The sequence below is a fragment of the Elaeis guineensis genome, unplaced genomic scaffold (genome assembly GCF_000442705.2).
Source record: "Elaeis guineensis isolate ETL-2024a unplaced genomic scaffold, EG11 Super_Scaffold_1000033, whole genome shotgun sequence".
Classification (NCBI taxonomy): Eukaryota; Viridiplantae; Streptophyta; class Magnoliopsida; order Arecales; family Arecaceae; genus Elaeis; species Elaeis guineensis.
The window spans coordinates 7,193,538-7,221,075 of record NW_027332424.1 but is presented as its reverse complement, the minus strand read 5'-3'; the positions used below and the strand labels follow the sequence as shown (position 1 = coordinate 7,221,075).

At 41.3% G+C, this 27,538-nt stretch overlaps 1 protein-coding gene across 2 annotated transcripts; it reads right to left on the bottom strand.

Annotated features, from left to right (window-relative positions):
• Window positions 1-1,319: 1,319 nt before the first annotated feature.
• On the bottom strand, window positions 1,320-12,840 carry LOC105035066 (uncharacterized). Of its 2 annotated transcripts, XM_010910465.4 has the most exons (5): window positions 12,433-12,840; window positions 12,117-12,201; window positions 10,617-10,825; window positions 1,973-2,033; window positions 1,320-1,884 (listed from the first exon to the last, which is right to left on the bottom strand). In XM_010910465.4, the coding sequence occupies exons 3-5, from the start codon at window positions 10,811-10,813 to the stop codon at window positions 1,627-1,629; spliced, it is 516 nt and encodes a 171-aa protein (XP_010908767.1). In that variant the 5' UTR covers window positions 10,814-10,825; window positions 12,117-12,201; window positions 12,433-12,840; the 3' UTR covers window positions 1,320-1,626. The 2 variants fall into 2 exon arrangements, with proteins under 2 accessions (XP_010908767.1, XP_010908766.1); XM_010910464.4 differs by lacking the exon at window positions 12,117-12,201 and having other exon boundaries at window positions 12,433-12,839.
• Between the last annotated feature and the right edge of the window lie 14,698 nt (window positions 12,841-27,538).

Genomic DNA, 27,538 nt, shown 5'->3' with positions numbered 1-27,538 from the left:
AAACCCGAATTCAATCCAGTCAACGCAGAAATCCTTTCATTTGGTTGGATCAGGATGTGATGCTAACCTACTTTGCGTTCTTAGGGCCTATGTCGAGTGGGCCGTCGACAAGGCTCATCCCTCTAAATCTGGCTATAGTTTTCCACCTTCATATGACTCTGGAAACACTAGGGCTATTAAATGATCTGAATAGCTAGAGCTTGGCTCAGGCTCGGCTCGAGAACATCTTGGTCCAGGCTTGGTTTGAAGTAAAATGAACCAGCCTCGAACCTGCCAATCTAAACTCGAAATTAATTTCAAACTGAGCAGAATTGGACGTGCCTATATAAGAAACCTTAATATTTATTTAATTTTAGGATCCATTTGATATTATTTCAGATTTGAGTCAAGCTTGAACCAAACTCAGTTAATTTGATTCCTAGCTCAATTTAGGATTTCCGAGCTAACCAAATAAGCTGGTTTCAACATGGTAACCGTTCTGAAAATAATGATAAATCAATCAAGCTTGATCTCAACCTTCAATTTCAAAATTAATTTCACACTAAGCTTGATTAATCCTAGGATTGGTCAAACTTAACCCAGTTTATCCCTCAGATACATTAATTTAGACCTAATTGGGAAATGGATTGACAAATTGAGAATAAGCCATGTTCATGTTTGAAAAAGATGGGATAAATAGATTTTTTTATAGGATAAATTAACAATTTATGCCCCATATCGTTGATTAGATTGTAGCAAAAGTACATGTGGTTGAATGAAATGACAAAATTATTCTCGACTTTGTAATTACCTTTCGTTCATGATGGAATCTTTTTCGACAAGGAGATGGAATAAAATGTGAAAATTAACCCACTCCTAGAGAACCGAGGGAATCATGGATCGTAAAGGAATCACAGGGGATATCACTCATCCCGATATAATGCCGAGAAACCCTACCCCCTTATCTGCTTCCTAGACTGGCCTTCACGTTAACTGGGTCCTTGGTTTGCCCCGTTCCTTGGCCCAGTCTTGCCAGACTTTCTCCGCGAAGCCATCGTCAGACACGAGTAACATGTCACAAAGACAAGGACTTTTCCACATTCCAGCTGCATCATACAAATGATCCACTAGATCCTCTGATGCTAATTGCTGAAGCAGCCACTTGTTGCATGTGGCAAATCAATATTGACCTCAATCTAAAGTCGGCACGCAACTTAGTGAAGACCAAACATTTAGATTGAAGCCTTTCCAGACCAAGATCAATGGACTGACTTCAAAACAGAGTAAGACGTGCAAGAGCGACAAAGTCCGGATGATGCTGAGATTGTACAAGAAAAAAATAAAAAAAACAAAAGATGCCTTTGTTACAGTGTACATATTTACATTCTACGAAGAGTTTCATTTGGTTTAAAACAAGAAAGGAGAGAAGGAAGCTTATGGACATCATACGGGGAACATTATCTCTAGCTTTTCGACCCTTCAGAAACATGAACTGAAAAGACCACTGATAGGTGAAGATCTTCAGAGCCTGGGGACAAACTTTGAACAGCTAGCAGGTGAAGAAGGATATGCATGGGGGCTTCAATTCCCCCCATGGTAGGGGAAAATTAACAATAGCAGTCTCTAACAGTTTCCGGACCTTTGAGGTCAGGCAAACGCAGAGCAGGCAAAACCTTTAATTCTCACTTTGGGGCTCCCTCCAAACGAAGAACCACAGGATGGGGAGCCCCTTTCAACCTTTGCCGAAGGCCTTATTCCATGATGATGTGCCCAAGGAGGAGCTAATGATGTCGTCTGGTTAAGAAACTGTGCATCACGGACTATGGGGTTATTTGTGCGTGCAGGAGGTGACCCAGAGAAGAAGAACACTTGGTTGCTTGCATCTGAATCACCTTCACGGTCATCCTAATAGAGAAGGAGAAAAGCTCTTCAGATTTTATGTAACCTAATACAAGGAAGTAGAGAGGATATACAGCTGGAGGAAGGTACTTACCTTGCTCAGTATAATATCCAAGATCTCTTGACTATAGTCGCCTTTGTGAACCGGCAAGATGCTGCAGTAAAAATGAGAAATAGAATTTAAACTAAAAATTGATGCTGTCACATCCTAATAATAGAATAGATAAATTCTGCACTAAAGTTCAAGTCGTCTTACAGTTTGAACTACATGATATAGCTGTGAGCTTTCAGCTATCAGAGAGATGAACAGAGGTTCGTCTATTTTTAATGTTAATGCAAGAGCTCGGCTGCTCAGAATAACAAGGTTATTACAAATAGTAAAAAGAGAGAGTTTGGAGCATCCCCTTAAAATTGTCTATCACCTTTTTTTCTCCCCAAAAAGCACTCTACTCAACCCTAAAATAACCCCCTCTACCATTGCAGCCCCCATATTTCCCATTCTTACTCTTACAACCCAGGTATCTCTGTTTCATTTCTTTCCTTAACAAGACAACCACACAGCACCAACGTTCTTTACGTGCAACCGTGTGTCCCACACAATTATAATTGTGAAGAATAAATTGGGAACCATCATTCTATATTAAAATAAAATACTATTATTTCCTTTTGCACTTTTATACCCTGTTAACCAACTTATATTTAACAGATACCTTGGCAGTCACACTGATTTGATAAAGTTGACTTGTAAGGATTTGTCTAATGCACATGCCCCACTTTCAATCCCATTGCAAGATCCTCCAATATTTGTTTTTTATATTTCTTTTATGTTTTTCATCCACTTAGCCCATGTCACCACCCACAAGAGATTGGTAAAAAAAAAACAATATCTCCCAAGCAAAATAACTAAAAAATAAGGGTGCATTTGTCAGTTCACACAAACAAAAATTACTAAACAATTCCAAAAAAGTAAATGGTTCAAAAGATTAGTGTTTAGAGACCCAGCCAACCTGATCAACTTGTCACCTATCAAGCTTTGCAGTTCAAGTTGACCTAAACCCATATTGTAAAGAAGACCATCTGACTCATCTAGCTGGAGCTGTTCAACAGCTCAAGCTGCCCAAGGTAGATGGTAATGACCTGCTCTGATTAGTGAACAACAATTAAAGCTGCATTTGGGGTCATTGTCACTTTTCCTTTTTCAAGAATTTAAAAACTAGGAAATATGTTTCATTTTTTTCCCTAAATTTTTAACAGCAAAAACACATTACGTAGTCACTTGTATTTTTTCATTTTTCGCAACAAAAAATAGGAAAACATGTTCAGTAAGCCAAAACAGGAAATCTCTTTGCAATACTTTTCTTGTAATAGAAGTTAGGTAGGTTGCCGCCAACGATCATCAAGTGGAGATATGTGAGATACACCATTAATTGCGGTACCAATTCCACATCGTCCATCCCATAGATATCCACTGGACAAGTGCTGGCGAAAGTAGCATAGCCCTTGAAATTTACATACTCCCAATCTCTCCCACCACCGTGGGATGTTTTTGTTATTGTTGATGACACCATTGTCTCTATCATTGACAAAGAAGCTATTATTGATCAGGAGCGCAGTTGGGTGGAAGAGGCAGGAACTTCTTGGTGAAGTGGGTGGGATAGAAGCAACATAGTAATAGTCATCAAGAATAAAAATAAATCATGGGAGTTGAGACTTGACTTGATTTCATGGCTTGAAAAGTTGCTTTTAAAAATAATGAAAGTAATAAAAAAAAATCACTTCCACTTCCTCTATAAATTATAGAAGTTACTTTTAAAAATAAAAAAAATAAAATAAGGCCATCTTTCTTGCATCAGAATTTCATGTTTTCACTCTAAAAAGAAACAAATAGGAAAAAAGAAAGTGATACCAAACAGATTCTCAAAAACAAACCAAAATATATATATATATATATGAGGCAAAAGATCTCAATCACAAGGTCACCTCCCATCCTCAGCTAAGGGCCAAATCCCATCAGATCTATTTGACAAAGATGCCAACATAGCTGGAAGTGGAGAAGAGGGTTGATGATTGGAGAGTTTGGAGTGAAGGAAGAGTACAAGGGATCCACCACAAAAGAAGGTTGGGACTACGAAGTCTAGGATAGAAGGAACACTCCTTCAATTGGGCAATGCGGGAGAGCAGTGTATTTGTGAAGGGGGAACCTTCCTCTTCATCTTGTTCTTCCTTTAGTTTGAAGCAATCAGATCTAAGGTCAATCTACCTTTATATTGAAAAACTTTTTGGGAAAAAAAGGACATATCCAAAGCAAGTAAAATAGAAAGAAGGCGCTACGATCATCTCCCACTTGATTTGGTAGCTTAGCTCGCATGGACTAAAACACCAAAAACCCCACCCAAGATCAGGGAAAGGATGTCAGACTTCCAGCCTATTCACAGTTCAACAATAGCAAACCATTAACACACCCCGACCGCTCCAAGTCATCAGCAATTTAAATACGGCCTTCTCCTTACCCATTATTCCAACACAATGCCCATTATGTGATACAAAATTGGGTGTTGGCCCTTTCCCTTAACTTTCGCCATTGTTTATCAAATTACAATATATTTTATTTAATGTTAAACCTCAAGACATAAATATTTATTTTCTAAATGGTTGATGATGTTTTTAGTGCAGGTTCTTAGCACCATGTTTCCATTATACTAAGCTAAGGACACAAGGAAGAAAGCGAGCCAATCCAGTAATTACTCATCCTCAAAACAGTCCTTTCTTTCTTGGGGTATTGTCTCAACAAATAAATAATTGAGGAGTAAAGCATTGATATAATTAGAAGAAGCAAACAGCAATTCTGAGTTAATAAAGTAAGAAAAAAGTATAGCGAACTAAAAAAAAAATAAGAAAAAAAAGTATAGTATGTAAGGTATTTTTTTACATTTCTAGGATTAAACAAAAGGATTCGCCAACAAAAGCGCTAACGCCATGACCAATCCATAAATTGTTAAAGCTTCCATAAAAGCTAGACTAAGCAATAAAGTACCTCATATTTTACTCTTTGCTTCGTTGTCTCGCAATACCTTCTACAGCTTGGCCTACAGCAATACCTTAAGCAACTCCAGATCCAATAGAAGTAAGCCCTACGTCCAATCCGCTATTGCTTTACACGAGATCACATGTGGTAACAGACTGACCTCATGTATCAATACACTCTTTGAGTCCAAGGACTAGAGGGGGGATGGGAGTGGTGCAATAAAGCATTTTTTTCATTTTTTCATACTATGAACAGTAGCTTCAAATGACCAAGTTGGTCATGAGAAACTCTTATTTTGCATGAATTTTAGCTCGAATAAGCTTGCTTTAACTTCTAAACCAACAAACAAAGTTATAACAGGCTCACTTGTGTTCAACTTGATTTAGCTCACTTCAAAACTACCAAAATAATAACCATATGTTCTTGATATGGGGATAGAAAATCCTGCCTCAAACCAACCACAATGGCAGTAACTTCGGATGGGCTGATCCCTGAACCCGACCGACCTGATATACCTCCGAGGCCGACCTTAGCCAATATAACAAGCAAGGTTGATCCTCGATCCCGCGTGGATTTCAGAATTCCAGGATCACCAGAAACAGCTAACAGCAAGTAGATAAGATAGTAAACTACCCCCGAATCCTACCAAATTAGGTAGATGATATCAAGCATATCGTGCCCAATATGGCAGGAGTAGCATCCCCACACTCCTGCCTTTTCATGGCACCTCAACCTCTATTTATAAATGGAGGCCCACAGGAGACAGTCAAAGTCCATTTGATTGGGGGTAATCTATCATAGGAAAATGAATCCCATGTTAGATTACCATGTTTGGTATGAAAGATGGTAAAAAAATTGATGGATCCCATATTTATTTTTCAGAACGAGAAGATAAAACAAATACCATGGAGGATTGATATTTGATAAAATTTCGAGTGATGTAATCCATAATTGACAAAAACATCCTTAACAAAGCTGCATATACAATCATTGAATTTGTTCTGAAGTCTTTTCAAATTCAATAAAAAGCTTTTGCAAAAAAATTAAGACGAAGGTGGCATTATGTAAAGGACTATGTGATTATAATCATTATATTAAAATTGATGGAAATGACAATGCTATCCTGATATTAAAAAAATATTTTATAATAAAAAGCATATTTATAAATTTTAATATATTCCCATATAGGATTACCTTCAACCCAATGTAGTAATCATTTTTCAATGTCATTTTTCCACCAACCAAACATAATAAAAATTATTTTTCTTCGCAATCATTTTTTCAAAGAAATGATTCCCAGGAATCGTTAAACTACCCATAATCTGACACACCCCAACCAAATGGACCTTTAAGGTAAGCACAAAATCTCCCTCATGCTCACTCTTTTCCATCTATTCCAGACTTCTAATTTGAACGTCGAAGGATCCTCATCGGAGCCAACTCCAGCTAGAGACTTGTTTTGCAGGTATTGTCGCCATTCTCCTGTACTCACCGCCCACCTCCAGCCAAGCCCGCCAAAGCCAACTCCAGCTAGAGACTCATTTTGCAGGTATTGTCGCCATTGTCCTGTAGTCACCGCCCACCTCCAGCCAAGCCAACCTAAGCCAGGAGATCTATAGCAATGGTACTTATAATAGCAATCTTTCTGTTAAAGTAATATGAATTTTGAAATATTTAATTAAATAGGCTCCTCTCAAATTAATTTATTAAATAAGCCTTCTTTAAGTAGGTTCTAGTTTTTCTGTATTTCCATGTAAACATTGTTTCACCACAAAACTTATTCATACCTCAAAATGGTAATGCCTTCCACATAAGAATTATTTCATGATGTAACTTATTCCCATCTCAAGTATGATGATGCCTTCCTCCTAACTTGTTTGTGTTTCTATGTTGCAGCACCATCACCTTCCTCCAACAGCGCCACCATCCTACCCACTAAAGTTGCACAAATATATGTCAAATTTAGGAGCCTCTGACAATATGCCTAACCTCTTGGATATGTTTAGTCAACCTTTGTCTGCACCCGTAGCACCCCACGTTTCAGCATGCTTTAGTGCATCCATCATTTGCATTCCCTAAGCCCAAGCACCAAAATCTCACCAATTATCACTGTTGGCTTACAAACTCCTGGACAGTTCAAAGGCAAGGTGAGCTCAACTTCCAATATTTGCAACTCCCAATCCATGATAGGTCTTTCAATTTTACAATAAGTAACATGCACAAGGAATGGAATCCACAAGAGGATGGATATCACCTCAGTCTCCTATTCATCATTTGCACTAGCTTTCCAGCGCATGGTCAAGTTGGGGTCGAAGTGGAAATTCTGCTCAGATAGAGTTTCATAGGAAGAACATCTTGATGAAAGTTAAGAAGCACAATTGATGAATTTGCATGAAAGAATAATTGTTTAGAATAAGGTGTCCATCATAGATAAACATGTTGTCAAAGGATTGGCAACTCACTTGGAGAAAAGAGAGGTGGACAATGGAAGTGTTACCAAGTAAGCAAGTTACTTAATGTCAATAAAGTTAATTTGTTGGAGGCAGCCTAGATGAACTATATACCATTGTCAATCATTACTGTCCATGGACACAAATGCAATGCATCTTGGTACTTTCTTTTTCATTCATCAACAGGTATAGACAGCCTATAAGGAAATTGAAGAGGACAAGGGCTAAAACAAGGAGGTTTAAGGCATAAAATGACATGACGAAGGTGAAAGGAGATGTAAGATTGGAAAAGAGGCCCTATGTGTTGTCGTGGGCAAAGAATATGAGAACATGACATGGCTTAAGTTGCAATATTGGTCATTGATTGGATGTAAGTCTACAGAACTAGTATCGGGACAGGCACCATTGGGCAAGCAGAATGATCAGGTTCATTTCTGAACTTTTTTTATTTTTCAATTTTGAACTGAAGTCAACATATGGTTTGCCAACTACGATTCAAATTCAAAATTAGAATAAAAAAAGTTGAGACCAATTCATTCCCTTTCTTGATGGGAGAGGAACGGAGGGAGGGAGAGAAGAAAAGTGAGGGGAGAAGCTGCCTCGACAAACCCTAACCCCAAGCCAAATCATGCACTAGAGAGAGAAAGGGAGGGGAAGAGGAAGGGGGAGGGCCCCTCGGCAAACCCTAACCCAAAACGCATGCGACTGAGAGAGGGGGAAGAGAGAGAGGAAGAGAACCTACAATCAGTAAAAGGGTGGGTCATCGTGAGGGGGGGTGCAATGCTCACTAGCAAGGGCCACTATTGCGCTCTCTTGATTTTTCCAAGCAGGGTGTGCTCTCTCACATTCTCTAGATGCTTCTGAGCCAGGGAAGGGAGCAAATTGAATATATTACTCGAACCATGCCAACCCCCAACTAGTCCGATTCAGTATGCCCCGAACCGGTCAAGCCAACATAGTTCCACATTCCTTGGTTGAATGCGGATGGGTAAGCGTCTAAGCATCATTAGGAAATTCGGTGAACAATGGAGGTGAAACCATAGCTTCAAGTGTCACTTCCTTTTGCTCTCATTTCATCCACTAATCTCGAGTTAGTAACATTACAAACAATTTTGAATTTCATAAATCGAATCCATTTCACCAAAATAAGGAAAATTGGCAAATCTCTCTCCAAAGGAATCTAATAGTAAATGAAATGAGATCAATCAAATTCATGTGACGATAGAAAAGTATTTTGCATTTTATGATGCTGCCATGCTAGCATGCAACTTTTCAAAAAAAAGGTTACCACATCAAATAAGTTTGAGATGTTATATAATTAAATATTTTAGAACTATTATTTTTTTGTAAGCCCCAAATAAACCCTTATGTATCAAGAAAGCCTTGAAAGATGATAATCTAGTGTTTGACATGGTGAAGATGGCAATCTACCATTTGTAACTTGATAAATGCAATCCATTATTGGTGGGGGCGCTTCTCTTGGTCCACCATTTAGAAGTTGGATGATGAACCAAAAGGGGTGTATTTACAAAAAATAGGAGTGTATTAGAGAAAGAGTTATAGAAGATAAATCTCTCTCAACTGTTATATTGAGATCTCATGATGAGATTGACCTTTAAGGTAAATTGGGTGGAAGAGAAACCTTGCTAGCCCTAACACTTTCAAAGCGTTTGGTAGGCATATAGTGTTCAATGGTTCAAATGGTGCAAGAGATGGCAGATGCCATGGTGGGCAACTTGAGCTCAATGACAGGCCACTAAATAGAGAGCAGCACTTTACCTCACTAAGCATCCCACAAACAATGTTTCGCATAAATTTCATGTACCTAGTTTAAGATTCCAATAATAATACCAAATATGACCAATTTATTTATATCACACCAATAATTTTGCCAAACTAATTAATTATGTTCTCATAAAGTCACAACTCACGACATTGTTCCATTACTTAAAAGCAATTTGCTCAAAGGTAGTAAAGAGTGAGGGAGAGAAAGTCATGGTGCATCATCATAATACCATTAATCCATAAAAAGTTTTAGAAAACAACTTAGAGTACAACCTCAAGTTTGTACTCAAAAACTACTTTGTTATCAACCTTGTTCAGTCTTCTAAACTCACTATTAGATGTTATTCTTCATCACCTCTTTCACTTCCCTGTTGGCCGAACCACTCCCTAGGGCCTTCCCTTCACCCATGCTTCCTGCAACCAAGATCATCAATCGTTTGCCCATTCCGTTTACTCCTTTTCTTCACGTAGTTGAGCTTAAATGAAACAAACTTGAGCTAGCTCAAGAGTTAACGAGCTGAGCTAGAGTACAATCTAGCTAGCTCATGATGAGCTCGAGCTGCTATCATTTAATATTGACCAAAGCTAGAGCACAGTCTCAACTCATTTAAACCCCTATTGAATATTACTTTAAGCTGGCAACGCCACCCAACGTTTCCATTATAATAGCTAAGAGCAACTATTATAGAAATCACTATTTAGTTTCCAAATCAATCCAATTCTTGGCCAAGTTGGGCACAAGACTATTAGGACCCCTCATTACAAATTTTATAGGGATTGGGAGATATTCGTATTACTATAACCCTACATTTGTCATAAAAAATGCTTCTATTTGTATTTAACTTTGCTTTTAATTTATTAATATCTGTTCTTGCACTTTTTATTTTCAGCATACCTTACATTTTATTTATATTTTTGTTTCATACAGTGTCATTTAATTTTTTTTAATTTTTTGTTCTTTAATTTATTTCATTCTATTGTGCTTTGACCTAAAAACTTTTTTCTTCAAATTTAATTTTATGTTTTTGTTTTTTAAATTACGTTTTATAATATGCATCTTTTTTTCCAACAGGCATTATTCATGCCAGTTTGCTAGCAATTCTTAGACAACAATAGCTTAACTATTTGAATAAGATAAAATATATGTGCTTTATATTGATGGTAGTTGGAAATGAAACAAAGATGAATACAATTGCTAGCCTAAAAATACCATGCTCTTGAAACCTTCAGCCAATGTCCCAAAAACAAGAACAACATGAAAGTGGTAAACTATTAGCTAACAAATGAAAATAAATTATATATTGCATGGACTGCAGGTAAATTATTAAAAAGTTAATATGCACAGTATGAAAGGTCAGCACAAGAGAAATTGTCAGTGCTCAGATGAACCATGTGCTGCTGCCTTTATAAGATAAAAACCATATATGTAGCCAAAAAAACTAGGCAAAAATAAAGACTCTATTTCTTAGGTAACTCACTCATTTGACTTGGAACTGAATCTGTTAAGGTTGTCAATGACACAAGCAACAGCAATAGCACGATGAGGTTCAGGACATATGACTGCAGCTTCAGGAGATGGCAAATCACTAGCCTGCCAAAATCTTGATTTTGTATCAGCAGTGGATTCGGCAAATAATTTTCCAATGGTGCTGAATCTACGAGGCTGATTCTCCATCTTAGTTGTTTCCTGGACAATAGAAAATTTGATTTTCTGAAAAAGTTGGAACTTGGCGACCATGACAATACAGCATATAAAATAACAGCAATAAAAGAAAACAGATCATATATAAATTTTAATACAAACAGCATCTACAAGAATGATACGAGTTTCTTCAGCAGAAAAGAATAAATCAGGATGCATCAATTTACATAATGAAGATGGATAAATTAGAATTTAAAAAACAGCCAATGCATATCTTTTCACCAGATAAGTCTACTCTCTTTTGACTATGCAGGGAAGCACTACAAAATGACTCGTTCTTGAAGGAAGTTACAACCTGGTGAAGCACAGAAGCTTCTCCAAGAATTACATTTGTTCAGACAACAAGTTAAGAAAATCTGTAATAAGTCGTAGTAGGTTAATTAAGCTACAGGTGGCATTGAGAGAACAGATGTGGCAACTCAAATGGATTATGCTGATTGCTAGTTAGGGTGCATATAACGAAAATTTTTATTACTTCTAGGGAGAGCAGCAAACTTCATCTGCAGCTATTTTGGGTACAAATCACTTGAACCAACACCTTAAGATGAAAAGCCATGATTAAGAATGTATAAAACATGCAATATTCAATTCTTATAACATGATCAACAAAGTATTACTGCTTGTAAGAAAAGCAAGAAACATTAAATGATTGTCCGGGTTTTAAGTTTAAATCACAAAATATATTAGTATGTCTAACAAGATGACAATAACTAAATTACTTTAAATCTAACTAATCACAAATGCCTATAAAATGGAAGCACCAAAATGGTAATCTAGCTTCTGAGGACCAGACTTTTAAGCATGGGCTACATACAGGTGCTGATGACAGCCACTTAACAAGAAAGAAGGAAACATAAATGATCTATAATAGGTAGATTAGCTATAACTATAAACCTCAGACATGCGATATTCTATTCAAGGTATGCTTGTTTGCATGAAAACTTGTTTTCTCTTAGGAAAAAAGAGATTTTTTTCATTCATTTATTTTAACAGAAAACCGGCAAATTCATGAAACGTTTACTGGATGCGTGGAAAACTTCATTCCATGGAAAAGTTTTCCTTTTCCTTCAAATTTATGCAGTTTTCCTTGCAACCCAACATACCATTAGCACGTTTTCCAACAAATATCGACAGAAACAAGAATCCACTGCTGAAAATCGTCTATTGGGACTGCCAAAAAGACTCCATGTTTTCATCATAAGCACCAAAAAACAAAGGAAACAGGAAAAAAAAAAAAAAAGAAGCAAAATCTGACGGAATTCGGGGATGTCAGTACCAACGGAGTCCAAACAGCACGAGCACGTGGCAATTCAACAGAAGCATGTCAGCAAAATGAATACTTGTCTGGCGGACTAGAAAAACTGCAAAACAGGAAACATCTACATCTTCAGCAAACTTAACTGGTGAAGGAATATCATCATATCAGTCCTGTTTATAAAACTGAATCCGCACACCGCCACCAAAAATGTTTCGAGAAGAGGAGAACAAGATTAAAAACAGCCCAATATAAAGCGGGGCAAACAGAAGAACCCTAAGACAAAACAGCTCAATCTCGATAAACAAAGGAATGCAAAGAAATCTCGTTCTCTTACCGAAGACATGTCCCCGCTAAGCCCTTCCTCGCCAGATTACCTCCAGATTTCAAGATCACGCTCCAAGAATGCACAGACCCCCAGAACTCACGCTCCGATCACCGTTCGTCTCGATTACTGTCTAGACAGACGCCGGAGCCTAGCCCCCACGAAAGCCACCGAAATGGAGATCTAGATGAACCCTAGATCTCCCGACAGAAGGCAGGATGCCGTTCGGCCACGGCGTATGAGGCGGCGAAGGGGAGGACCAGGGGACACCAGAAGCGTGAGAGAAGAGAGAGGCGAGCGACGATCGCCTCTCTCCCCCTCAACCCTTTTATCGCTCTCTCTTCCCCCTAGGCTCTCCTCCGCGAGATGACGGGCGGCGGAGTTGGAGCTCGCCTCACCGCCTATGTGCCTGACCAACTTGATCCATTCGGTCTCCTAAATAAAATCTAATTTTTTTTAAAAAAAAAACCCAGGTGGATTAGTCGACACTTACCTTAATTAACTCACACTCTCCAGTTGGGGTGATATTTTTCGAGCGAAGGAAGGTGAATGAAGGATCCACTATCCTTCCTTCGCGCGAATCCGCCGTCAGATCACGCAACAGTTGCTTTGAGAGCTGTGCATATAATGGCTGATGGATTTGCGTGATATGATCCAACGGCCAAAACTACGAAAGAAGATCAACCATTCTTTAGTGCGAAAGATGCAACCGGAACCCGAACGCGCCGCGATTGGGTCAAAATCTACTCAAAATATTTAGTTACCTAAAACCGAAGTTCCACGGGGACTGATTTTCGAAGAACAATGAAAAATATTTTCATTGACGGAGAAAACGCCATAATGACGATGGCCCCTGCCTCCCTCCAAAGGGGTAGAGTTTCAATGTAGTGATGTCATTGGTAGGCTAAGAAGTGATAATTATTTAAATATCTATCGGCTTGTAACCTCATGTTGATTTTTTTAAAAAAATATTTTATTTTATTAATATCTAATCTGTATATATTTAAAAAATAATTAAATTAATAAAAAAATATATTTTATGTATAACATAAATTATAAGTTATTTATAAATTATTTTAATTTTTTTTCTAAATTTGGATTTCTCCGATCTTGTTTCTTTTCCAGAACTTCATTTTTTTGGTAGGCAATAGGTATTATTTTTAATTTAAAATTTTTTTAATATATTTATATATTATTATTGGAGAGTTAGAAAAATATTTGAATTTAATTGATTTGTGTTTGACTCATTCAAATTCACATCTATTTATTCTTGCTTTTCTTTCGTTCATCTTTTTCTTAAAAAAAAAATCCATGGTAGTTGATTTATTTGCTTAATCACTGTATGTGCACATTTTTTCATATAAAATTAATTTAAAATTTTAAAAAATTTTATTGTTGATATTTCATGAACATGAAAATAAAATTGGTAATATAACCTGATATTCACCATATTAACGTATTAATATTAATTATTATTATAAAATATCATAATATATTTATCCATAGCCCTATCAAATTTGATAAGTTCAAAATTTTTTCTAGTTCAATGTTAATATTTTTCGGTTCTAAATCTTAACCTATTAATGTTATTTTAAAATAGAAAAAATAATAATATCTGATGCTAATAAAAAGCAGTAAATGCTAACACTTTGTCAAGGATATATATATATATATATATATATATATATATATATATATGTGTGTGTGTGTATACATGCTCGTGCACGAACTTTTCTCCATCCAAAAAAATTTCTACATACAATTAAATGCTATATATATATATATATGATAGATAGAGAGGCTATCTCACTTTCTTTTCTAGAAAATTCTAGCAATATCAGCAATTGGTTGTAGCAAAAAAAATATTTTTATAATTAAAAACTAGATAAATTTGTGATTTAATACTTTTTAAACTTTGAAAATAAAAATTAATTATATATATACATGGTTCAAGATTAAGTCTACATTAGACTGCTAAATACCCTCATTAAAAAGGATGATCTCATAATCCAAATACAATAACTTAAAAAAAAAAGCAACAATTAATGCTCTCAATTTATCAACAATCGATTTAATTAGAATCTTAATGATCAATAATTAATGAAATGTCTGAGAATATAATAAGGATTAGTAGCTTCAGAGAGCCTTACAACTAAGATAGCATAGATGGATTAAGAGAAATAAATAGCTCGTTCATATCTGATGCACGAGAAGCGACGGCGGCAATGGCTAGAGAGTTCGATCCAGTTAGCCTAAGGCGAGGCAATGCTCGAGATCTCGTCGATCAACTTATGCTTGATTATGTGCATGTCCAAAATTTGCGCTATAGTCCTCCACTTCCTCTAGTTCCAACATTCTAGGAGTATAGGAAACACCGCCCCTCTCCTACATCCGTCCTACCCTGTAAAGCTATTATAGAAGAAATGAAAATTTTAATTCATAAGCCTTCAGTGGTTTGTCACTTTATATTGTTATTATCCTCAGGTATAAGTTTCTTTCTAAGCAAGAATGGAAATGGAAGGATAAACATAATGAATAATGAGCTGAAGAAAGCAGCCATTTGAGATCAACTTCGCGCAAATTATCCACCATTTTTATGAAATCTTCATTCTTAGGTGGTTTTCATTTACATTTTGGCATCATGACATGATTGACGTTTCAAGTAGGCATTTGAGGAAGCATGGGAAGAGAAGGTACATGTCTAGATAGAGATATGGTTCTCCTACCTTATGCCACCAAGAAATCCAATAACGACTTGTTATATTTTTGTATAGATCTTCCAATCAGTCTCCATATCTACCACCAAGCATTATCACTTTAATGGAAATGCAAAAACTTCATTTTAATCTTTATATGGAATAGGGAAATATCAGGTAGTCCTCTCTGCCTTCCTCCTCTCTTAGTAGAGAATAATCTTTTGCAATAATGCTCTCACTATAAAGGCCTAAAAATGGCAGGGTGTGGAAAATGTTGAATGTAAGTAGCTAATCCAAACACTAAGTTACATGATAACCTCATATAAACCATAAAATAAAACTAAAACATGACATGGTTGTCTAAAACTATCGATCATCATTATAGTTTCAAGAAATATTTTGAATCTTAAGATCAGAGACTAATAATCAAAAGAATATGCTTAAGAGGAAGGCACAAAAGAAACTCCAATTATATTACAGTAGCTCACATCACAACAGGCAATATTCAGTTAAACCACTTTTTGCATTCAAAAAGAAAAATCCATTGCTTTATTTGTAATCTTCCTCGTAATACAGCTTCTATGCTTGAAAACCTTACAATTAACATTGCAGAGCTCCAGAAATATGCAGTTTGGTACGTCAAAAAGTTATGTACCTTTTCAAAGCAAAGGTTACCAACCTAATCCAATCTTCCAATTTACCAATATAAGTCCACCAAGAAAGATAAGTTAATTAGATACCTGCAATTTTGAATTTGCTAAGCAGCTTCTACTTGCTTGGATGCTTCTCCATCTTGATTCAAACTGAGCAACTTCTCGACTTTTGTCCATCCACGCACTAAATTCTCCGAGAACCTCTTCCTCATCCCATCAATCACCATCTTTGCCTCCTCTACCTTCGACCCTTTGCAAACCTCTCCACCAAAGGCCTCTGTCCGAAAATCTAGAACCTTATTCTACTTCATGCTATCCTGAAAACCTCCAGGCCTGCCTAAAATTCCCCATTATCACATAATCAAGCCAACAAAATCCTAAAAATCATGGCATTTGGAAAACGACAATTCTTCCTGAGACCCTTGAAAATCTTCTTAGCTTCCTCAAGCTGCCCTTCGAGGCCGAGCAAATCCAGATCGAAACTCAAATCTCTGGTGCTCAGTGATGCCTTTAGCCTATTGCTTGGAAGCTGCAAGGAGGGTGGAGTCATCAAGCTACTCGACTAGTTGATCCAAGCCGTCCCCACTCCCAAACTTGATGAAGCCGATAGTGACATGGCCTACACTATCTGCTACATCATCATCAAAGCTATCGCCATATCCAACGATGATAGCCCTAATGATGATGACTTCGAGAAGGAGAGCACCATCCCGATGAAGGAGGCAGCAGAAGGGTTGATAGAGCGGAGCTCCTTGGATATGTGGGTGAAGAAGCAAATACGATAGTTGTTAGGATTTGACGTCTCAAGATTCAGCCCACATTGAGCCTACAGCGAGGTTCGCGGTGAAAAACGGAGTCCAACGAGACCAAGATCATCTGAATCGGAGCTCGGATGGAGGAGATACGAGCTTTTGAAGTTGGCACGAGAATCGAGGTGGCGGAGGACCGTCGGCGACCGGCGGCGGGCGGCAGCGACGCGGCCGCAGGCGGCGGCGCACGGGACGCGCGTCCCAGGCCCGCGTGGGATGCGGGACCCAGGCCCGCGCGGGACGCGCGACCCAGCGGCCTGCTGGCCCATCCTCGGTCCACCGTGGATCGGGTGGTCCACGGCGCGGCTGTGGACCGCGTGGGCGTTTCCCACGCGTTTCTCGCGGTCCACGGCACTATTCCGTGGACCGGAGCGCGATCGGACGGCCCAGGTGGCTCCCGGTCTTGATCGGACGGTCTAGGACGTGATTTGGGTTGATTAAGGAGTCCTAATCCTTCTCTAATCAAGTTTAAACCAGGTTTAAGCCTTTAAAAAGGCCTGAGATGAAACAGAGAGTGTGGTTTTCGGTTTCTCGCCGCCGTACGAACCGAGAGGAGAGAGAGAGGCGTGAGGTGCTGTGAGAGAAGGAGCAGGAGGCTCCTGGATAGCGGTCGCCAGGCTCTTCAGGGGTTCAGGGGGTCTCCAAGAGAGAGAGAGCTTTTGTGAGGGAAACTTTATGTGAGAGAGAATTGGGTGTACAAGGGTTGAGGGTGAGGTCTCCTCTTGTAAAATTTTCTTTTCATAGTGAAGTTTGCATGCCCCGTGGAGGCGAGCCCTTTTGTGGCTGATCCACGTATTTTGATTGTTTTTTCTTCTGTTTTATTTCTTCTTTCTTCCTGCTGCATCGCGTGGTACTGAAAGGATCTTGGAAGGTAGTGTCCTGGCCAGACATCCACCCAACAAGTGGTATCAGAGCAAGGCGGTACAAGGACGCAGATTGCAGTGGTGGTGAGTAAGACTGAAGATGGAGAAAACAGGAACAATCAAGATGGAGATCAACAAGTTTGATGGTAAGAGCAATTTCTCCTTGTGGCAGGCAAGGGTGAAGGACGTGCTCATCCAACAGGGGTTGATCGAAGCTCTCTTGTGCCATGAGAAGCCGACCACCATGGAGGTGCGGGATTGGAAACGGCTACAGATGCAGGCGGTGAGTACATCTGCATGTACCTGGCGGATGAGGTGGTGATCCATGTGCTGAGCGAGACTTCTCCGACGGTGCTGTGGTCGAAGCTCGAGGAGTTGTACATGGCGAAGTCTCTCACCAACACTCTTTTCCTCTGGAGGCAGTTTTACCAACTGCGGATGACTGAGGGACAGAGCGTGCAGGAGCATTTGAGCCACTTCCAGAAGATCCTCACCGACCTTCTCAGCATTGGCGAGAACGTTGAGGAGAAGACCAGGGCGCTGATTTTGCTGGCATCGCTTCCTTCTTCATACGAGTCCTTGGTGACTGCTTTTCTAGTGGGAAAGAGCACTATCAAGATGGACGAGGTCACCGCGGCGATACTCCAAAACGAGGTTCTCAGGAGGGAGAACCCAGCTTCGAGCTCAGGTGTCGATAGCTCAGCTTTGGTGACTTCTGGAGGTGCAAGAGGCGGTAGACGGAGCGACAGGAGATCGCAACGAGGGCGGTCTAAGTCCAGGAGGGACTTGAGCAAAATCAGGTGTTACCGGTGTGAAGAGTTGGGGCATCTAGTCAGAGATTGCCCTCAACTGAAAAATCGGACGGTGGCTGCTGTAGCGACGGCCGGCAGCGATTCAGATGGAGATGTCCTGGAGATATCTGACGAGGTATCTACTTCTTCCCAGTAGTGGATATTAGATTCTGCATGCCCCTATCATGTGTGTTGCAGAGAGGAGCAGTTTGACTCCCTGGAGAACAGTGAGAGCACTGTATATCTGTCGGATGGATCGAGCTGTGCGATCAGAGGCATTGGGACGGTCAGCTGGAGGACATATGACGGTGCAGTGAGGAGATTGGGGGAGGTCCGATACATACCCGATTTCAGGCGGAATCTTATCTCACTTAGCAGACTGGATTCGAGAGACTACAGGACGGTAGCTGGTGGAGGAATCCTGAGGGTGCTACGCGGCGATAGGATTGTGCTGAAGGGGAAGAAGGGGAGCAGAGGACATTATTACCTAGCAGGGAGCCCAGTGCGAGGTGGAGCATCGGGAGCCAGGTGGAGCCCAGAGCGAGGTGGAGCTCCAGGAGGCGGATCGGGCACGAGACAGGAGACTCGGGAGGACGAGAGGCGACGTCGCAAAGTAAGATTCCTATTGCCGCAGGATGATGCCCCGAGCAGGTCTCAGGTCAGGAGGAGCACAGCATACGATGGAGATGGGATCGAGCAGCCTGGCTCGACTCCCATGTTTGCCCATCCATGATCAGCAGGCGATTGCCCCAGGGCATGGGGGCGAGGAGATCCAGAAGCTCTCAGAGTTTGGAGGAGGCCGAATATCGAGTCGAGGTGGAGATTGTTAGGATTTGACGCCTCGAGATTCAGCCCACATTGAGCCCACAGCGAGGTTCGCGGTGAAAAACGGAGTCCAACGAGACCAAGATCACCTGAATCGGAGCTCGGATGGAGGAGATACGAGCTTTTAAAGTCGCACGAGAATCGAGGCAGCGGAGGACCGTCGGCGACCGGCGGCGGGTGGCAGCGGCGCGGCCGCAGGCAGCGGCGCGGCGCAGCGGCGGCGCGCGGGACGCGGTCCCAGGCCGCGTGGGATGCGGGACCCAGGCCCGCGCGGGACGCGCGACCCAGGCCCAGGCCCGCGCGGGACGCATGACCCAGCGGCCTGCTGGCCCATCCCCGGTCCACCGTGGACCGGGTGGTGCACGGCGCGGCCTGTGGACCGCGTGGGCGTTTCCCACGCATTTCTCGCGGTCCACGACACTATTCCATGGACCGGAGCGCGATCGGACGGCCCAGGTGACTCCCGGTCTTGATCGGACGGTCTGGGATGTGATTTGGGTTGATTAAGGAGTCCTAATCCTTCTCTAATCAAGTTTAAACCAGTTTAAGCCTTTAAAAAGGCCTGAGATGAAACAGAGAGTGTGGTTTTCGGTTTCTCGCCGCCGTACGAACCGAGAGGAGAGAGAGAGGCGTGAGGTGCTGTGAGAGAAGGAGCAGGAGGCTCCTGGACAGCGGTCGCCAGGCTCTTCAGAGGTTCAGGGGGGTCTCCAAGAGAGAGAGAGCTTTTGTGAGGAAAACTTTATGTGAGAGAGAATTGGGTGTACAAGGGTTGAGGGTGAGGTCTCCTCTTGTAAAATTTTCTTTTCATAGTGAAGTTTGCATGCCCCGTGGAGGCGAGCCCTTTTGTGGCTGATCCACGTATTTTGATTGTTTTTTCTTCTGTTTTATTTCTTCTTTCTTCCTGCTGCATCGCGTGGTACTGAAAGGATCTTGGAAGGTGGTGTCCTGGCCAGACATCCACCCAACAATAGTTACAGCCGACCACATCCTTACAGAGGTGAGTGCGGTACTAGTCTGAATGGAGCTAACTCTTGAATACCCTGTGGGTGTACTCATAGGTGTCTCCATTCCGGCACGACCCCTTCCAGAACTCCAGACAGGCTACTCTCTCCAATCCTAGATACCTTCACGGCCCCTCACTCTGCCATCCCTGTCGAGTCCAGCCTCCCACCACTATCATGCCATCTTCCTCATCGTCATCTTCACCTCCTCTTCTCTCCTCTTCATTGTCCTCACTCTCTTCCTCCTTCCCTTCTACCTTTACTGCTCTTCTACCTCTTGCAGAGGTGGATGTGGTACTAGTCCGAGTAGAGCCAGCTCTCGAGTACCCCATGGGCATACTCATAGGTGTCCCTATTCTAGCATGATCTTTTTTGAAACTCTAGATAGACTACTCCCACCCAACGCCAGATGCCTTCACGGCCCCTCACCCTATCATCCCTGTCGAGCCCAGCCTCCCACCACTAGCATGCCATCTTCCTCGTCATCATCTCCACCTTCTCCACCCTCCTCCTCATGAAGGGAAGCATGGCAGTTTTGTGCATGCATTTTAAAATCTTACAGTTGAACGTATATAGATTAAACAATTTAATCTACAATGCATGCATAAATCAGATCTAAAACTATCATACATGATCTATGACATGAATTAATATATATATATATATATATATGTAAATCTGAAATTTAAAATTTAACAAACATAGATCACATCTATATCAAATTAAATCATATCTAAATTATAAATTGAGTTTAAAACTCCATATCTGAGTGCGGATAGCAGATCATTGCATCCAAAATTTATGATAGTTGGTTCTTCATGATGCTCAGTAGCCACACATACATCCGACCTCTATGAATATCCACACGAAGTCCTTATGCTGATCGATCTCTTTAGGAGTGTTAGCTCGCGAAGACACCTTTTGTTGGCTGATCTAAGAGGAACATGAAGAAGATGAAGAATAAAAAAATCTTCTCTTTTTCTTTCTGAATTTATGCATCGGATCTCTACAATAGAGATCAAGAGAAGAATTCTTTTTTCTCAATTTTTTCACGTACAAGAGAGAACCTTTCTCTCTTCTTTTTGCGTCATCAAGAAAATTTTTTTTTTTTGATTTTTTATGATAAAAATTAGATCTAATCTGATTTTTCATGCAAAAAATTACATAGAATCTTAAGTCCTAGAAGAATGTAAAAGAGAGACCCAAGAGAAAAATCATTCTTCTCTTTTCTTTTCTCTTTTTCTCCTTGATCTAGAGTCCTAGGACACCCCAAACACCCAATCAATTTTTTTTTGATATTTCTTCTCTAAATTTTTATATTAAAAATTAGATCCAATCTAATTTTCATACTAAAAAAAATTTAAAAAAAAATCAAAGAGAAGAACTCCTTCTTCTCCAAGACTGCGTATTAGAAAGAAGACCTTTCTTCCTCCTTCTCTTCCTCTTATTGGGAAAAATCTTTCTTCCTTATTTTTCTACTATAAAATCAGCAAGAGAGGCTCTCTTTGATGCCTAAGAATCAGTAAGCAAAGCTTTCAAAAATTCCTTCCAAAGAGGCATGAGATGAGGGCTTGACGTGTGGGATCTGAGGCATCATACTCTTGGACGTCCCCTTCCTTTTGGCGACTTGGAGAGGAGAAGGGTGCCTTGTTTTTCATGAAAGAGATGAGAGGAGCACGGCATCTTGATTTGGGATGTGGGTGCTTACAGTGAAAGGAGAGGAGGCATGGAGAATATATGATATATGGGGTTTATGAGTTGGTTAAGTCCTATTCCAAAAAAGACTCATAATTCTTGATCAAACTTTAACTAATTCTTGAACCCAATCCTAACCAACTTAGGAATTAGTTATAACAAACTAACTAATTGGATCCTAACTCAATTAAAAAATCAATTAGATTCTAATCTAATTAAAAAATTAGTTAGATTAAAATCCCATTTGTGGGAAGCATTTTTTATTCAATAGGGCTTGATCCAATCAAGTCTATTATCCAATAGGATTTGATCCAATCAAATCTAAATCAAATTAAATTGAATCCCATTCAATTAAATTTGATTTGCATATTTAGGTTCTAGTGGCACAGTGAAAGAATTAGGTATTTAAAATTTTTATTTAAAATATCCGATGCACCGAAAATCCCAATACCCAGAAATCCTTGACTATAATAATCAAAATACAATAAATATAAATTAAGATAAGAAGAATACCTATAGAACTAATCTTAATTTCTACAAGATGTCCAAGTGTCCATCCTCCAATAATGATCCACACGAAAATTAAACCAAGGACAGCGCTCCTTTACCTTGCTTCAAGAGTTCTAGCCACTAGAACTCGACTAGCCTCATACCGATCAGATTTCTCTAAGAAACTGACTCCATCCTCTCAGAATCTTCTCTAAACTTTTGATCCTCCTTCTTTAAGACCCTCACATCTCTTGTTAGGATCAGACAAGGCTTTGTCTTAAATCCCAAAGTCTTGTCCTAAAACTAAGATAGATTGTAAGAAAGAAAAGAGAGCAACGGAGACAAAATTGAAAACTCTTTCTGAATTACCTTGAACACCCAGTGCCCTGATCAATTTATAACCACTAGAGGGATGCCAAAAGAGAAAGATGCACCTCATCCAAGAGGCCTATCTAATCTGATTATCAGAGATAAGAGTTTCTTCAAACAGAAGGACTCTTATCAATGATATGTCGATCAGCACCTTGCTCTGCGCGCATGACCAGAGAAGGGATGTTTTCACATCCCTTCTCAAATCAGAAAAATCCTCAAAAATCCATGTAGATAGAGGATTCAATCTTGATTTATAATATAAATGAGTAGATAAAAATTCTCACAAATAGATGTGTTCTCACATCCTTTCACACAAAGTCTGATCACCACATGTGTAAGCATGGGGAGGAACTTATGGCATCCGTTTGGCATCTAGATAAGTCTGAAAAAATTATAAAAAAAATGAAAAATAGCATGTCAAATATTAAATATTATCACCAAAAATCATTTCATTTTAAAAGTATTTGATAAGGAGAAGGACTCTCCAAATCTTAGAGAGATGCGACGCTTCTGCGTGCACGTGAGACTTCCTTCATTTTTCTCATTTTTCTCTGCCTCAAAAATTTTAAAAAAAATACATCTCATGCTTTGAGATATGCACAAGAGGATGAAGGGTGATATAGGCTGCCACACCCATCTTAATCCTATGCCAGAAGGACTCTTTTCTTCTACCCACGCCAACACTTGTACGCAGAACCTGTTTTGCGTCAAGAGTCCTTCATAACTTGGACTCTTCATAATTGGCATTCAAATGGGATGTGGCACCCCAATTTGGATTGCTTTCAGGTGGCATGATCTGACCCAAAAATTTACTAAATTGGGCTAACTAATTAGCAAAGAATGAAACCAAATTGACCCCCAAAGGAGCAAGGGTTCCACACATGCTAGCATGCTCATCAGAGCCCTGATTGAATCCAAAATTCCAATCAACCTTTTTCAAAAGGGTCCCTGGTCAATTTTTATATGTGTGCGATCCATTGGATTCCATATCTAGCTGACAGTAGGTCTGAGTGCAAGTTGATCAAATTTGATTAGATTTCAATCTAATCGATTTAGGTCCAATCGAGCTAATCCGAGTTCAACAATTATAATCCTTTCTAATTGGTGATCAAATTAAAATTTTTAATTCGATCAAAAATTTATAAGTCAAGATTGATGTCTAGCAATATATTATAACTATTCAAAAGATATAAAATTTTAATAAAAATATTAAATACACCCTTCAGTGGCAAGTTATCATACAATTCAATCTTTCGATCATCCCTACACCCTGAATATGTTCATGAGTATGGAATCATGTCAAACTCAAATACATATTCATATCAAAATTCTCAATTAACCAATGATGACTCCAATGAAGAAGTATTAGAAATTCTTTCTAATTTTCTTTCTACTTTTGATCAAAAAAAAATTTTCAAGTCATCTAGGATTGAGAATACACAAGATGCGATCTCCTCTTACTATGAGTGATCAATTCCATATTGACCTACTCACAATCTCTATATACACTCCACCATATCCAGAACATCCTGTACATATCTTAATGTCATGCCTGGGTATGAATCAAAATATGAGTTCATGTGCATAAAATTCTATGGTGGTCTCAGGTCTAAGGATCACTTGCACAACTTCCATTAAAGAACCATCTTTGACATGCAAGTAAGACTTCCATAAGATGTTCTCTTTCATCGAGTCAATTTAGTAGACTCATTTCTCAAATGAGTATCCACATCTTTGTATTAGTGTCCTACATAAGTGGCTAGTGAGATCTGCCACCCTCTCCATCGAGCATACATAGGATGTGTTAGTCTATCCGAAATATTGATCTCCGACTCAATGCTCCTACGAGTAGAAATATTTAAGATTAGAATTTTAAAATTTTAGGTCTCACTAGCATGACCCATTCATGTCTCCTAAAACTATTACCCTAATCTTTGGAGTTCATTATAATCTTAGACATAATAAGATGCAGCTAATATGATGAATCAATATCTCAAATAATAAATATCATTTTATGAGTTGAAAAATTATAAAGAAAGTTCCATCGCAATACACTTGCGATTGGCTTATAGGACACTCTTCTTTTAATCTTCCATTTGTACTAAAGCCAATCGTCTTTATATCTCATACAATCAAGATGGTGATTATATAGTTGCTTTGATATGGCCTTAGTGAATGGGTCTGTTATATTGTTCTTTTTGTCTACTCATTCCAAGATAATATCTTGTCTCTAATGAGATGGAAGCATCTGAGAATGTGCTTGGATCTATAATGAGATCTAAGTTTCTTTGCTTGAATAATGGTCCCAGTGTTATCACGATAGAGTGACACTGGTCCTTCATTCTTAGGAATGACTCCTAAATTCATGATGAATTTCTTCATCCAGCAGCTTCTTTAATGGCTTCACCAGCAGCGATATACTCTATCTCAGTAATTGAGCCAGATACTATCTACTGCTTAGAGCTCTTTCAACTCACTGTCCCATCATTTAGGATAAACACATATCCTGATATCGACTTGCTATCATTCGCTTTCCAATGATTCTCCCTTGGATCAGCTTGAAATTTGATAGCTATGTCCAAAGCATAAGCTACATCAGGCTTGGTATATAGCATGGCATACATAATTGATCCCATAGCCAAAGCATAAAGGATTTCATTCATCCTCTTTCTCTCCTCTAATGTCTTAGGACACATTTTCTTGGAGAGACGTATACCATGACTTACAGGCAAGTAACCTCTCTTACTTGCCTCCATATTAAACCTTTTTAATATGAGATCTATATACCATGACTAGGATAAGCTTAACATCCCTTTAGATCTATCTCTATAGATCTTTATACCCAGTATATAGGATGCTTCACCCAAATCTTTTATGAAAAATTTATTCGATACCCAAGTCTTGATCGATTGCATCATTGGGATATCATTCCAATAAGCAGTATATGTCATCGACGTACAGAACCAAGAAGATAATAGCACTTCCACTTGTCTTCTTATATATATATATGGTTCATCCTTATTTTTGATAAAGTCAAACTCTTTGACTATTGTTGGGTATAAAATACCCACAGCCGAAACCCACGGCGGAACCGACATCAGCAAGCGCAGCTCCGCCCGGACTCCTACGGGAGCCGGGCTCCACCGCCGACATCAGCACAGCTCCGCCCGGACTCCTACGGGAGCCGGGCTCCACCGCCGACATCAGCACAGCTCCGCCCGGACTCCTACGGGAGTCGGGCTCCGCCGCCGACATCAAAATAGCTCCGCCCGGACTCCTACGGGAGCCGGGCTCTGCTCTCAATATCAATTGCTGGTAAGCTCAGTCCGGACTCCTACGAGAGCCGGACTTCACCCTTGACTTTGTTTGCAGCGCAGCTCCGCCCGGACTCCTACGGGAGCCGGGCTCCACCACCATCAGCACAGCTCCGCCCGGACTCCTACGGGAGCCGGGCTCCACCGCCGACATCAGCATAGCTCCGCCCGGACTCCTACGGGAGCCGGGCTCCACCGCCGACATCAGCATAGCTCCGCCCGGACTCCTACGGGAGCCGGGCTCCACCGCCGACATCAGCAAGCGTAGCTCCGCCCGGACTCCTACGGGAGCCGGGCTCCACCGCCGACATCAGCAAGCGCAGCTCCGCCTGGACTCCTACGGGAGCCGGGCTCCACCGCCGACATCAGCACAGCTCCGCCCGGACTCCTACGGGAGCCGGGCTCCACCGCCGACATCAAAACAGCTCCGCCCGGACTCCTACGGGAGCCGGGCTCTGCTCTCAATATCAATTGCTGGTAAGCTCAGTCCGGACTCCTACGAGAGCCGGACTTCACCCTTGACTTTGTTTGCAGCGCAGCTCCGCCCGGACTCCTACGGGAGCCGGGCTCCACCGCCATCAGCACAGCTCCGCCCGGACTCCTACGGGAGCCGAGCTCCACCGCCGACATCAGCATAGCTCCGCCCGGACTCCTACGGGAGCCGGGCTCCACCGCCGACATCAGCACAGCTCCGCCCGGACTCCTACGGGAGCCGGGCTCCACCGCCGACATCAGCAAGCGCAGCTCCGCCCGGACTCCTACGGGAGCCGGGCTCCACCGCCGACATCAGCAAGCGCAGCTCCGCCCGGACTCCTACGGGAGCCGGGCTCCACCGCCGACATCAGCACAGCTCCGCCCGGACTCCTACGGGAGCCGGGCTCCACCGCCGACATCAAAACAGCTCCGCCCGGACTCCTACGGGAGCCGGGCTCTGCTCTCAATATCAATTGCTGGTAAGCTCAGTCCGGACTCCTACGAGAGCCGGACTTCACCCTTGACTTTGTTTGCAGCGCAGCTCCGCCCGGACTCCTACGGGAGCCGGGCTCCACCGCCATCAGCACAGCTCCGCCCGGACTCCTACGGGAGCCGGGCTCCACCGCCGACATCAGCATAGCTCCGCCCGGACTCCTACGGGAGCCGAGCTCCACCACCGACATCAGCACAGCTCCGCCCGGACTCCTACGGGAGCCGGGCTCCAACGCCGACATCAGCAAGCGCAGCTCCGCCCGGACTCCTACGGGAGCCAGGCTCCACCGCCGACATCAGCAAGCGCAGCTCCGCCCGGACTCCTACGGGAGCCGGGCTCCACCGCCGACATCAGCACAGCTCCGCCCGGACTCCTACGGGAGCCGGGCTCCGCCGCCGACATCAAAACAGCTCCGCCCGGACTCCTACGGGAGCCGGGCTCTGCTCTCAATATCAATTGCTGGTAAGCTCAGTCCGGACTCCTACGAGAGCCGGACTTCACCCTTGACTTTGTTTGCAGCGCAGCTCCGCCCGGACTCCTACGGGAGCCGGGCTCCACCGCCATCAGCACAGCTCCGCCCGGACTCCTACGGGAGCCGGGCTCCACCGCCGACATCAGCACAGCTCCGCCCGGACTCCTACGG

Bases quoted from the DNA above. Each gene is read 5' to 3' on its own strand.
- LOC105035066 (XM_010910464.4), bottom strand. The intron at 2,034-10,616 runs GTGAGTTACCTA...TTTTTACTGCAG, and splicing joins TTCAGTTCCAAGTCAAATGA to CATCTTGCCGGTTCACAAAG. The intron at 1,885-1,972 runs GTAAGTACCTTC...CTTCTCTATTAG, and splicing joins TGGATATTATACTGAGCAAG to GATGACCGTGAAGGTGATTC.